Genomic DNA, 13,952 nt, shown 5'->3' on the forward strand with positions numbered 1-13,952 from the left:
TCCTCTACGTATTATCTATTCAAAACCAAGGACTTAATTGGGATCAAGATAGTTAGAGTTGAATTGAATTGGAGTGTTTGAATTTGATCTTGGTTGAAATAATAACTGATAAGACTATAGATGAACTTTGGAGTACTAAAACCTATTTTCATTGAAAATTAAAGGGTTAAAACAAAAAATAAGAGTACATTTGATTTGATTTCATTTATACACATGCAAACCTTCAAATATGCTTAGCCCAAGATCCTTACAAAAATTGGTTTATGCAAATTAAGATGAAAAATAAAACTAATGCTTACAGCTGCGAGATACATTAAGCTTGGTGTGAGTGTGACAAATTAAATGATGACTTGGATAAATTGCTGTTTAGATTTCAATTGGGGATTAAAATAATGTATTAGTTCATTTATGATTTATTAAAGGGTTAAATATGTTTTTGGTCCATATAAATATGTTAAATTTTCGTTTTAGTCCCTCTAAAAAATTTCTTTAACTTTCAGTTCCTAAAAATTTTTCTATCTTCACTTTTGGTCCCTCTTTTAAAGTAAACTCATATGTAAAATTTAGGAAAAAGATAGGTAGACATCCTTTTTTATACACCTCCCATGTACATCTCATGTGTTAGAGGTATTTTAGTAATTTCACATCACATCCTCACCCATTTTCATCTCTTCTTTCAATGGCCACATGTCACAAATGTGTGTGGGTGTAAAAGGGTGTATGCCACCTATGGTGGTTTATGTATAACAGCTCAATTTATACTTTTGAATAAAATTTTATAAAAAAAATCATAATATTATCAGAATTTCTCCAAAAATAATTAGAATTTCTTAAAAAAATATGAATTTTTATATTTTTCACAGTTAAAACTTCATATTTAATTTATGTTTGGTTAAAAAAGTCTAATTTTTTTGGGAACTTTTTATTACAATATTCTACACATTTCTGCACAATTTCGTTAAAAAAATTACAACGGTTAACTTAAAAATAGGGACCAAAAGTAGTGATTGAAAATTTTATAGAGACTAAAAGTTGAAGAAATTTTTTAGAGGAACTAAAATGAAAAGTTGATATATTTATAAGGACCAAAAACATATTTAACCCTAATTTATTAAAAATTGATTAAAAAAGTCTAATGTAGGTTGGATCCATTTGATAAAATTCATCAAACTCAACCATCAAAAATAGTAACAAATTGGGTCCTTGACTACTAATTCCAATAGCACCACCCATCTTCACCTTGGTACTCTCTAAATCAATTGGCAAGAAGCAAGGTCAACATCTAGCTTTTTCTATACAATAGTGCATTTGAATCCATGACCAAACTCAACGTCTCCAAGAGCAATATGAATAGAAAGTTTGCTTGATCCTAACAAATTTGTCACAATAATACAATTTTTTTTGGCACCAAAAGTTAAAGTTCACTAACTACTTGTAATATTTCTGAATGTGGAGAAATAGACTTTAATTTTTGGGTCTATCTTCACAAAATAATATTCCAACCTCTCTTTTGATTTTTCAAGTACCAAAGTGAAACTTCACATTAGTGACACCATATGACCATACTCGATAATACTAATAACAAACCACTTGAGGAAAATGATGAGAAACATCAAAGGTGCATAAGACAACGGCAAATACAAAAACAACAATATGCTGTAATTTTTTAGAACTATTCGTGAATGTAATAGCTTTTAGTCTTTTTTTAAAAAAAATTATCCAGTAACAATGATGGCTAAAAGTAACACATTTGAAAGCTAATTACAAAATAAACAAAATTTTGAATGTCTTCAAACTGGACTGCCACTAACATGCACTTGATTGAGGTCCTTAATAAAGGGAAACCCTAAACTGGACTACCTTGAATAACTCTGTCCATTTTTGAACATCTTTCGCCCTATTATTCAAATTAATCTCAAAGTTTAAAGGGTCATTGTTGTGATGTTTGTTTGTGATTAGTTTGGTGCTAGAATTTGTTTCTAGAGTAGGCCGTTTTTTTTCTCTTCATAATGTTATTGGCTAAACCTAATCTCTATATGTCCATTTCTTTATTTTGATTTTTTTTTTTTTTTTTGCATGTATAGATATGTAAGAAAGCCAAATTTGGTATGTTGTTGCTAAATCGTTCCCTCCTAAATGACTCATAAATTGCCACGCATATTTATTTTTTGTTATTTCTCTTTTTCATTTCCACCTTGATCCAATCAATCATGTAAAAGAAATAGGGATGTTCGTAAAGAGCATTAAATCCTCATTTATAGTTTCTTTTGTAACTTTGCTGTTTTGCTGATCCATTGAAAAGTTTGACTGCTCTACTAGGTTTGCTAGCTGGATTTGATTCCTGGTTTGTTGGTTGGTTCACTCGGTTTTTGAACGAATTCACTTTTTATGTTGGTTCAACATCCTTATCATCTTCCGGTACCACCACAACTTATGGTTTCTTTTTTTGAAAGAGCCCAATCTTTCATCACTATGTCTTGTATTGTACTTTGTATTCTCTATGCAAACCTTCCACGAGTATTAAAACGATTACCTTGCCCTCAATTTGATGTGTCTCATCTTGTTCGCAATGAGATCAACTCTTTCTTTGGCTTCAAAAATCTACACTCCTAGAACGTTGTCTCAAACCAAAATGAATTACATACATATTAATATAATCGTTGAATCAAACAAATTTTTATCTCAAAATTAACCAAAATAACCCGCAGACGTCCTAGTAGCCACTCATGTACACTTTTTTGTTTTTTTTTTTACAAAACTAAGAAAAACAAAAGGAAAAGAAGAACAAAAACACAAAAAAAAAAAAAAAAAACTAAAGTCCACGGAACCAAGTTTCCGCAGAGTCTGAAGCTAAGAGAATAATCCTGTCAGAGAGGTGGTGTGAACAACATACTCTGCGGTAGAAGAAACATTAGTCTTAACTAGAAAATCTGCACAACTGTTTCCTTCTCGAAGAGTAAGATCAATGGAAGCTAACCCGTCAAGATTGAGGAAATCCTTAAAGTCTTAAATCAACGTAGTATACTAATGAAATCTAGAATTTAACTCTTTAAGGATTTGAACACAAATAAATAACCAACACAAACTATATAAACCAGATATTTATAACAAAACACCAAAGTTATTTTGTGTTTGTTTACGGTAGTAGAAAAATAAATTATTAAAAACCCAAAACAACTTATCAACTTTTGATTTTGTTTTGAATTTAGATTTTAAAATATATAAAAATGAGTGAAAATAAATAAATAAAAGATGTAAGAAATAATAATTAACCGGAAGCGTGAAAGTAAAAATGGAAAGTAAGTGAATGGGAAATAAAAATGTAAATGATATACGAACGAAGAAGAGATTGAATACATCGTAAACGGTGATCTCATTCTCATTAAGACACTGATTGATTCTTGTTGTTGACGCGTTACATTCGATATGCTACATAGCTTCTTCTTCTTCTTCTTCATACGCAATCGAATTCTCACCTAAATTGTTGTTGTTGGTAATTTGGATCTGATCGGATCCAGCTATGTCCAAGTCTCTACCCTACTCCAGAAAAGACGTTGACTATGATAACGCCAAGTTTCGCCCTCGTTCTTTCTTCAAGGTTGGTTCCTTCGCTATTCAATTCTCTTATTATAGATAGATGAATTTTGTTTTTCTGTTTTACGTGCTAGATATTTTTGTTGTTTGAAGTTGAGAATTACAGGTTTCAACTTTAAAAATAAGATCAAAATGCGCTTCATTTATTAATTCAATGTTTTTAGTTTTTGGGCATTTCATAATTCCTTACTGTCACAATTTCTTAGTTGTTTGCTATGTTCTAGAATATTCTGAGATAGATATACTTGTTTCAATGTCAACTTTTGCTTTAAACTTGCTCAACTGTATGCATGACTAACACGAAATTGTTGTGATGAAATGAGATGATACGAGTCTCTTTCAGCTTAATTAGTAGTCTCAGGTTCAAATATGATTCCTGAGAGTGCAACGGCTTTAAACCGATTTAGGTTCAAATATGACCTTGAGAAATTAGTATTTGTAGCTATGCGTGTCAATATCCGATTTTATCACTTTCTTTCTTGATATTTAAATTTTACATAGTGATGACATGTTGTATTAGTTTGAGGTGTGATTTTTTTTATTTTATTTGGAGAATTATCCTTCTTGTATCAAATACGTTTTCTGTTTTAGTTGTTGGATGACGTAATGGATTGGAGTCTCTTTCAACTTAACTAGTAGCCTCGGGTTAAAATTCGAGTCTTAGGAATGCACCAGATTTAGAACTCTCTGGGTTAAGATTTATCACTCATATCTCATATGGTAATATCTACCTCAAGAAATTAGCGTATGTTTGGTTTGAAATATTTTCACCACCACCGTGCAACTTAAGGGTCTTTTGACATGAAAATGAGAAGCAACAGAGTGGAGCTTCTGCGTTGTTGTGGCTATTCACCATGATTTTGCATACCGTGATACGTATCCAAACACATATTTAGTACATATAGTTGTGTGCGGAGATATCCGATTTGTACAAAAATATAGAAATGTGCATAACTAAAGCCTGCCAATAATCTTTTTTTCACTTCCCTCCTTGAACTTTTAAATTATACCGAATGCTGATGTCTTGTGTCAGTTTGAGATGTGATTTATTTGGAGTATTATCCTTCTTGCATTAAATATGTTTTATGTCGTTTACTGACAATTAAAAGGAAAGAGACTAATGTTTGCTACTTTATTTTTCAGGTTATTACTCAGAGCTTCCTCACCAGTAACCGAAAGCGTGATTGTATTAGCTGCAGTACTGGGAAGTTTCTGTTCTTGATATTGATCTTTGGTGTAACATACCTTGTGTTGACTCATACTCCAAGTCCAGGCCGTGTGGTTTCTCGAGATCAAGTATTTGGAATTCAAAATAATGAAACAGATAACAGCAGTAATAGTGGTGCTGGAAGATTAAAAAAATTCTGGAGACGGGCGCCAAGACTTCCTCCTCAATTACCACCTGATACCAAAGTGAGTAATAATAACCATGTACCTGCAACACTAGATGACAAATCGTTGTGGATTACTAGGCAACAAAAAGTCAAGGAAGCTTTTACTCATGCGTGGTCGGGCTACAAAAAATATGCCATGGGTTATGATGAGCTTATGCCAGTTAGCCAACATGGAACTGACGGATTGGGGGGATTAGGTGCTACGGTAGTGGATGCTCTCGATACAGCTATGATAATGGGTATTGATGAAGTTGTTGCCGAAGCAGGATTGTGGGTTGAAGAACACCTTTCTGAGAGAATTAGCAAAAAAGGTCAAGTAAATTTATTCGAAACTACAATACGGGTTTTGGGAGGGCTTTTAAGTGCGTATCATCTAAGTGGCGGGGAACAAGGAACGAACGTAACTCATGCAGGACCTAAACCGTCTGTTTATCTAGAAACGGCTAAAAATTTGGGCGACCGTCTTCTATCTGCTTTCACATCAAGTCCAACTCCTATTCCATTTAGTGACGTTGTTCTGCATGACTCGTCAGCACATAATGCTCCCGGTGGACTGAGTAGCACGTCAGAAGTTTCCACATTGCAGCTCGAGTTCAATTATCTCAGTGCTGTATCTGGTGATCAGAAATATGGTTTGGAGGCAATGAAAGTCATGGAACACATAAAGACTCTTCCAAAGGTTGAAGGACTAGTCCCTATCTACATTAGGTATGGAATTAGATATATTTTATTTAGTGTATTAGTGTCTGGACATTAATTTTCATTTGAAATAATTCTTGATAAATAAATCTTTCAATTTGTTTGTGTTTGATTGCTTCTTTTATTGCCCTATTTTTTTAGTCGCTTTCAGGTGTGGATCTTCTTTTCTTTTCTCAGTAGATCTCTACTAACATTTAGATATTTCTATTGACTAAATGCAGCCCTGATTCTGGTCAGTTTAGTGGAGAAAATATTAGACTGGGATCTCGTGGTGACAGTTACTATGAGTACTTACTTAAAGTATGGCTTCAGAGTGGAACTAGTAGAGATAGCAATTCATCATATTTATATGAGATGTATAAGGAAGCAATGACCGGTGTTAGGCATCTTCTTGTTAAGAAAACAGTTCCAAATGGACTAGTTTTTGTTGGAGAATTGCCTTCTGGATCAAATGGTGGTTTCAGCCCAAAAATGGATCATCTGGTAGGCTATATTTCCTAATTTTTAAGTTTGTAATTGCATGAAAGTTATTTAGTTCTTTAGTTGATTGAAAATATCATGGAGTAGAAATAAAGCAAAAGTACTGCACTTGCTATGTATCTGTCTGATTGTCCTGGCTGAACTATGGATGATTATTTCTTAGACGTTATCGGCTCGTATTTATATTCATGAAGCATCAGATTTGTTTTGTTATTGTTTCTGATATTATAATATTCCCAACCTATGGATGACTTTTAAACCACGGACGTCGCAGAGACCTGTGTCACTGTACTGTAGTTTATTATTATATGTCCTCATATTGTTAACTCATGCATTGCGATATATGTGGTTTAAAATTCAGTCCAAAAGCACTTAAAATGTCTCAATATTATGTTTTACGCGCGAGGAACTGGATTTTATAGTTATAGGGAAAGCATTTTGGTTATTTACAAATTGATGACGAAGTCGTATTACATTTTGCCACCTTAGGGTGTCATGATTGTACTAAAGATCGTAATTGAATAAAAATTGAGCCGATTTTCTATGATTGGTGTTACAAAAAAATGGTTGGAAAATAAATTGATGACGAAGTCGTATTACATTTTGCCACCTTAGGGTGTCATGATTGTACTAAAGATCGTAATTGAATAAAAATTGAGCCGATTTTCTATGATTGGTGTTACAAAAAAATGGTTGGAAAATAAATAGTACTACCATCATATACTGAAAATGTGATACTGTGAAATATTTACATTTGCAATATCAGCATTTTTAGCTGACATTCTACTAGCAGTTTTGTCTAATAGAAAAGGATGTTTACCTCCTGCATTTTAACAGATTATAAATGTTAGTTTGTTACTGCCCTCATTTTTATCTCACCAAATTTTAGTTCTGCACTTTGATCATAACTGTTAGAATATATGAAATTTTTTAGAATATCTTGATATTAAGTCTCACCAAATTTTAGTTCTGCACTTTGATCATAACTGTTAGAATATATGAAATTTTTTAGAATATCTTGATATTAAGTTAGAATACCTTAGTTTATCTCACAGGATTAATTTCATATCTTGCAATATCTTAGATTTTTTTGGAAGATTAGTCTCTATATTTTGGAAGATTAGTCTCTATAATTCTTATTTATTAACTTGATATTTTCTCGATTTTCCTATTTATTAAGGATTTGGAGTCTTGTATTAGTATAAATAGCTCTTTAGTGCCAAGTCTTTTGCAATAAATTATTATTGATCATTTTAAATCATAATCATATTGCAAGTCTTTTATTCTTTCTCTTCTCCCTCTTTCATCTAAAACTCAGAATTTCAAATAACTAAGAAGCATCTGGTTAATGTTGTCATTCAGGTGTGTTTCTTATCTGGAACTCTTGCACTTGGTGCCACTAAAGGCCTTACAAAGAAACAAGCTATGGAAAACAACATGCTTAACTTTGAAGACCTAGAAAATTTGAAGCTTGCAGAAGATTTGGCTAAAACATGCTTTGAGATGTACTCAGTGACTTCAACTGGCCTGGCTCCTGAAATTGCTTACTTTCATACTGAGGTTAGTGGGGCTTCTATGACATTTTGAACTCATTAAATGATACTCCCCCTGTCCTTTTTTGTAAGCCCCTTTTAATGTTTTCGCATATTATAAAAAAAGTATGTAACCTATTTAATATGTCTATTTTATGTATAGATATACCTAAAATACCACTTTGTATATGTATATAGTTAACCTCAACTTCTCATATTCCAAGAGACTTGGTGGTATTAATTAGAGGTTTATTGGGAAATATGCAATAGATGTATCTAGTGATCTGAAAAGGTCTTATATTTAGAAACAATTTTTTTTCTTTTCAAAAGGCGCTTATAAAAGGGATTGAGGGAGTAATAGATCTCATTCAAAAGCAGCATGAATTTCATTTTTCTTATTCTGCGTATGTGAAATACTTTTTTTACTCGGTTTATATGTAATTAGAATGGAGAAATAACATGTAGCCTCCGATGTATGCTTTTGATACCCAGGAATTTTCTGAACAAGGTCATGATGGAGGAAATAAGAGCTCAGAATATATTAATGACATCATAATAAGACCTGCTGATCGTCATAATCTCTTGAGACCTGAGACTGTGGAGTCGTTCTTTGTTTTGTACCGCATTACAGAAGATCTAAAGTATGATTTCCCCTTCTTATGAATAAGATTACTTAATTTTTTTTATTTCATGTCACCGCCATACTCAAGAAACAGTGAATATGGGCTTAATTTTTCTTTTTGAGATTTTTCTAAAATAATCATTTGTTTATATTGTCTTACAGATATCGTGAATGGGGTTGGCAAATCTTTGAAGCCTTTGAAAAGTACACAAAGATTGATACTGGTGGCTATAGTTCTTTGGACGACGTAACCATTATTCCTCCTCCTAGAAGAGATAAAATGGAGACTTTCTTTCTAGGAGAAACACTTAAGTATTTATACTTGCTTTTTGGGGATAGCTCCCATATTCCATTGGACAAATTTGTTTTCAACACAGAAGCGCATCCTATACCAATCAATTTGAAGAAATGAGTTTTGTTCATTAAAGGCATTCAATAGACGGTTTTTAGAAATCCCCATTGTGTTGGCACAGTGTGAGATGCTTCTTTGAAGTTACTCTGACATCTCTGAATCTAAGCAAGAGAGCTGCTGGTTGTAGAGGAATTAATTAGCTTGGTTCTCGGGGAAAATAGAAACTATCCAATATTATTTGAAACATACAGTACATCAGCAAAATGCTGCAGGAGGCTGTCACTGAATTATATGACTTTTTTTTTCTTGGATTTACAACCAGGCTTCTTGGTGAGACTGTAAATTTTGTTTCAACAATCATAAACCAAGAGCAGCTTTTGTAATTAAACTCTATGATTTTTCAATATCTTGCTGGATTCTTGGCATTTTCAAAAGTTATTATACTATTGTCATCAAGTTCCTAAATGTTCTACTTATCTTCCTATCTACATTGTTAACATCATGAGTTCAAATTGTCACTATCACTGCCAAGAAGAAAGAGATGATCACCATCTCTAATGACATCAATGTCGTCTATCTCTGCATTCTCTTTATTAATTACTTTTGTGGCGTTGAAGCCGCCAAATTTTTCACCTGCAATTTTGCAAGTTAATAGTTAGAAGTAGAAAGTAATAGCAGTACAGAGTTCTACTGTTCTGTGTTCAGATTACTGCATTTGATTTTGGAAGTGTCTCTCTTTCCTTTCCCTCAGCAAAAACCATAAAAAGAAAGGGGAAAAAAAACTGATATCGCTCTCTTCATTCTCTACAGCGTGTGTGTATGCGTGTGTCAAACTAATGTTCCTCAGTTATAGGGTTCAATGCTTACCAGCAATTTTGAGCAGCTCTTCTAATGAATCAGGTAGGATTATCAGTTTTCCTTGTTGTCCATGTGAGCTACTTCTCCATCCACTTGGCGAATGGATTGTTACCCTCTTCTTGATGAACCTTGCCATTTCTCTGTCACTTGGACTATTGGAATTTCTTGAATTGGTGTCTGTGTACACTTTCTCTAATGGGAAGTTGATAGTTCTAATACCATCCTGTCTACTGTTTCTGGTTGAGCCATTCTTGCCAAAGTTAAGGATTTGTGGCTCAACAATCTCTATTCTATGTTCGTCTGATTTCTTCTCGCTTTCATAATACATTGTATGGTCAGAAATGCTTTTGTTTTTTAGCTGTTGTACTAAAGCTTTTTGTGTCCACCCTATGGTATTTGGGTTCTTTGATTTTGCATCTCTTTCAATCAGAATTTCAACAATGTCTAGTTTCCCCTTATGTACAGGCAGCACAGCGGCATGGAGATCTCTTTTGCCATCCTCAGGTATCATGTTATTAGGGACTGAAACATCATTAGTCACAATATGCAAATTATTCTGTGAGTCTCTGATATTTATGTTCTCTCCTTCATGCATTAAGGAATGGCCATGTAAATTATTTGTAGACTCTTGAGAAGAGCTTTCTTTTGTGTTACCTAGCAATTTATATAGAACCAATCCATGATCTGTGTGTGGATATTCAGAGTCAAATCCTTCACGCTCCTTTAATCTCTGTAAAATATAAGATCACAAATGATTAGGATTAGCAACCTACTATCATTGACGAGGGGGTATATGATTGGTAAATATAATTTATACAATATATTCCCCATGTTTTGAGTTTAGAAGCTTTGAGTATCTTAATTACCATTAAAAGGTTATTCATCACAATCTGTGCATCTCCTGGATTTGCCTGTAAAACATTCATTAGGGATGTTCTGTTGATTCTTAAAATCTGAGAAAGCTCCGTGGTTCGAACTGTGAAAGGCTGTGGTACATGATATAAAACTCCAATCTCTCCAAATGCTTCTACTGCTGTTGCTTTGTCAAAAACCACCTGAATTGTAACATGTTTTGAATAAGTCATATTCAGTTGCTTCATTGCATAATTGGATGAAAGAAAAAACATGTTTTGTTTGAGTATTATGACATACTTGATCATTCCCATCGATGCAGTGAACGAGATTCTGCAACAAATAATCATTTGAAAAGATTTTACAAAAATTATTAGTAGACATTCTTTAAGATTCATTTATGGTTACTAAACTATCCATGCTTTAGTCAACTCACCACTGCGCCTGAAACCAGTACATAAAGGTCTGTAGGAGATTCATTTTGCAGTATCACATCTTCTTTTGGTGGGAAATACTCAGCTTCCATTTCTGAAACCTATATATTATTATTAGAGTTACTTGGGGTCAGATGTTGAAACTCTAGGTCTTCATCATCTTACTTTTCACTTAGCCAGAGAAGAGACAAAAAGTGAAAAAAAAAAAAAAGTGATGTGGGGTATTACCAGTTGGAAAAGGAAGTCATTGGAGACTCCTTGGAAGAGGTAGACCTTCTGCACAACAGGAAAAAAGAGATGGTGTGCGATGCTTGACCGAATCGCCTTTGGAAGATCATTTAATGCTTCTTGCTGCTTCAGTCCTTCTGTTTTAAACCTCAAACAAATGTGTGCCAACATTTGATTGTGTACGCGACGTGGCAGATGATTTCTTGAAGCAAACTCAGAAGCTGCTTTGACTGTATCCCTCTGTGACCAAAATGAATCCTCTCTTATTAAGAGGGGAGAAATAAATTTCCTCTTTTCTGAACGAGTTTTTGTTTTAGAAAAGACACAATTAGCTAAAAAAAATAACTTATGGTTAACTTAACATGAAACTCGAGAGGATTGTACTAGGTGTGCTATTTCAGATATACTTGTCAATTGTGGGACCTAGTCCTACACAGTATTTGAAAGTAACTTTTTGAACATTGATTTGGATAATAGCTTTGAAGGGCATTGCTGAATCATGATAAGAGTTTAGTCCAACACATGTATAATATATAACTATTCTAGCATGTGGCTGGCACAGGAAAATTGAGCAGCAGTAGAAGAAGCTTAAGATTGAAAGTACTTACAAAATTTTGGGTGCGGCTGGTCCAGTGAACTACAAGGTTAGTCATGTTTCCAATGATGTATGCTGTTAAACCCAAGTTGAATAGCATGTAAGTGATATCAAACAACATCTCTATGGTGTTCTCTGCATGTAAATCTCCATAGCCAGTGGTAGTAAGCGTGACGATAGACCAGTATATTGAAGTTACGTATCTGTCCCAAAGGCTTTGTTCTTTAAAATTTGGGTACATAGCACCTATCCAAGTTCTTTTGGAATCAGGGTACATATCTGCAATTAGATAGTTAAAGCATCCTGCACAGTGCACTGCAAACAAGGTTACCTGAAAAATTTTGAAAGAGGAAATTCAGTTCTTGGATGTGCCTTGAAATTGTATAGGAAGTAGGGGAGTTTATGAGGTTTAATGGCTTACAGCAGTGAGCTTTGTACACCTAACCCAGAAGTAATTGAAGCGAATGTCCTTTTCGAGTCTGAAACAAAGCAAAGGTGCAAGTAAGGAAGAAAGCACTGAAATATTCTAGTAAATAGAAGAATTGATGAAAACAGAACCATGAAATTAAATATAACATGCTGGCAAACCTTGCAAACAGAGAACTGACTCGTCTCAGGCGCCATAATCGCAACATGTTAAGAAGTTTGAAACCAAGCTCACTGTCATAAGTAGTGAAGAGGAGACTAATGGGCTCAAGTGGTGCTGTTGAGCAGATATCCAAAACAAACCAGGTGGACATGTAACTACATGTTGTGTAGAAATTTGAAAAGTAAGTAGGGATTTTCGACATTCAATTTAGTTTCTAAGGAAGAAAAGTTTATATCTATATATATCACCTGGTTGCAATTTTCTTTGGATCATCAATGAGAAGAGAAGAATGACTATCGTGGTATGCAACGAAGAATGTAAGCACGATGTCGATGGCGAAGAAGCCATTGACAATGTTGTCTATGATGAATAGTCCATTTTGCTTATACGTCAGAAAGGCAAACTCAAAGGGGCATATCCAAGCTGAGTATATGACTAGAACAATCAGTAACAACTCCCAAAGCCTGTAATAAGTTATACATGAAAAGTTGAGAAGATGCAGACACAATATTCACAAGAGTTATGTTATATTGTGACTATGTAAAGAGTCATCACCTATACTGAGGATTGAATGGGGAGATTATGTATTTTCGTAGTCTAGTTTCCTGGTTTGTTCGGGCGCCAAGAGATGGTAGAAGATCACTAGACAAAAAGCTGCTATGTGTATAACTTCCCATTTCCATTTCGTCCAACCAGAACCTCTGGAAGAAGTTTTTGAGACCGGAAAATGACATGTTATGAGTTTAGAAATTGAATCCTCAAAGCTTCAAAAGAGGTATAGTAGTTAAGTTTTTCACTTCATGAGGTAGAAACCTATGGACTTGGCCATATTTATAGCCAGACTTTCAAATAAACTTTTTCATGTCTTTTCCTTGTAAAGCTGAAATAAAGGAATAAACAAGAAGCTTATGCGTCTAATCTAATGACAAATTAAGTTTATAAATGAGTGGTAAAAACGTGGAGGGGAAATCCTCCACTATGTCTCAACAAATAAAGCCTGTGAAGAAATGGAAGGAAAGAAGATGGAAGAGTCTTGCTAGTGGCAGACAGAAGATTTTCTGATATATGCATTTGGAGACATTTATGTATTTCTAAGAGAAGGTACAAAGAAGTTGCAAATGGTGTTTCTTGTTCTATATAGGTTGTTCTAATGGTGGTTTTGGTGGTAATTCCATCAAATGAAATGGTGGTGGAGATTATATATAAGGAATTTGAATATGGGCCCTTACTTTGAAGGAACAAATTCAGTATGAAACGTATTGGTTAGTGTTTACATTTGAAATCTTAAGATAGACCAGACAACTATAGCAGAGTTAGCATGGATTTTTTTGTTAGTATCACATGTGGACCAATGAGGTTTTTTTAGGGGTTGCAATACACTAACACTTGTCTAAACCCCACTAACAAAAAATCACTATCATTAAGCTGCTGATTATCTTAATCCACATTCATATATTGATTAATCTCCTTAATGTGTCATGTTTTTCTCCTGACTTGTATAGGTCGACATGAAAACGCAACTGATTAGTACCGACCTTTCACACTTGATTAGAGAGTTTCTTTTCTCACCCTTCCGGGGAAAAACGATGTTTTTGCCCTCGAAAAGCATAATTACAAACAAAAAATGAAGTTTTTTTCTCGTTTGAAAGTATACTTCCGAACACATGTGTAGTTTTTTTTTAGAAAACATAGCACCATTCAATTAAGGCCCATCTGGCCCACA

General features: G+C 33.9%; 2 protein-coding genes across 4 annotated transcripts; one reads left to right on the top strand and one right to left on the bottom strand.

The window, feature by feature from the left end:
- Positions 1-3,311: 3,311 nt before the first annotated feature.
- LOC11438869 (mannosyl-oligosaccharide 1,2-alpha-mannosidase MNS3) lies at positions 3,312-9,149 on the top strand. Its single transcript, XM_003593886.4, has 6 exons — positions 3,312-3,598; positions 4,738-5,696; positions 5,909-6,170; positions 7,530-7,727; positions 8,192-8,340; positions 8,484-9,149. Exons 1-6 carry the CDS (start codon positions 3,521-3,523, stop codon positions 8,731-8,733), a joined length of 1,896 nt encoding a protein of 631 aa, XP_003593934.1. The 5' UTR covers positions 3,312-3,520; the 3' UTR covers positions 8,734-9,149.
- On the bottom strand, positions 8,970-13,556 carry LOC11445629 (potassium channel KAT1). Of its 3 annotated transcripts, XM_024776364.2 has the most exons (12): positions 12,785-13,555; positions 12,478-12,693; positions 12,229-12,384; positions 12,062-12,119; positions 11,654-11,971; positions 11,046-11,303; positions 10,820-10,918; positions 10,684-10,716; positions 10,398-10,586; positions 10,186-10,261; positions 9,541-10,053; positions 8,970-9,306 (listed from the first exon to the last, which is right to left on the bottom strand). In XM_024776364.2, the coding sequence occupies exons 1-12, from the start codon at positions 12,961-12,963 to the stop codon at positions 9,173-9,175; spliced, it is 2,229 nt and encodes a 742-aa protein (XP_024632132.2). In that variant the 5' UTR covers positions 12,964-13,555; the 3' UTR covers positions 8,970-9,172. The 3 variants fall into 3 exon arrangements, with proteins under 3 accessions (XP_024632132.2, XP_024632131.2, XP_003593936.3); XM_024776363.2 differs by having other exon boundaries at positions 9,541-10,261; positions 12,785-13,556; XM_003593888.4 differs by having other exon boundaries at positions 9,541-10,261; positions 11,046-11,285; positions 12,785-13,554.
- Positions 13,557-13,952: the final 396 nt, after the last annotated feature.

This window comes from Medicago truncatula, chromosome 2 (genome assembly GCF_003473485.1).
Source record: "Medicago truncatula cultivar Jemalong A17 chromosome 2, MtrunA17r5.0-ANR, whole genome shotgun sequence".
Lineage (NCBI taxonomy): Eukaryota > Viridiplantae > Streptophyta > Magnoliopsida > Fabales > Fabaceae > Medicago > Medicago truncatula.

Coding starts and splice junctions, on each gene's coding strand:
- LOC11438869 (XM_003593886.4), top strand. CDS start 3,521: ATGTCCAAGTCTCTACCCTACTCCAGAAAAGACGTTGACTATGATAAC. Junction 7,728..8,191: donor TTGCTTACTTTCATACTGAG/GTTAGTGGGGCT, acceptor TTTGATACCCAG/GAATTTTCTGAACAAGGTCA. Junction 8,341..8,483: donor CGCATTACAGAAGATCTAAA/GTATGATTTCCC, acceptor ATTGTCTTACAG/ATATCGTGAATGGGGTTGGC.
- LOC11445629 (XM_024776363.2), bottom strand. CDS start 12,963: ATGTCATTTTCCGGTCTCAAAAACTTCTTCCAGAGGTTCTGGTTGGAC. Junction 12,385..12,477: donor CCAAAGAAAATTGCAACCAG/GTGATATATATA, acceptor CACAACATGTAG/TTACATGTCCACCTGGTTTG. Junction 12,120..12,228: donor GTCAGTTCTCTGTTTGCAAG/GTTTGCCAGCAT, acceptor GCTTTGTTTCAG/ACTCGAAAAGGACATTCGCT.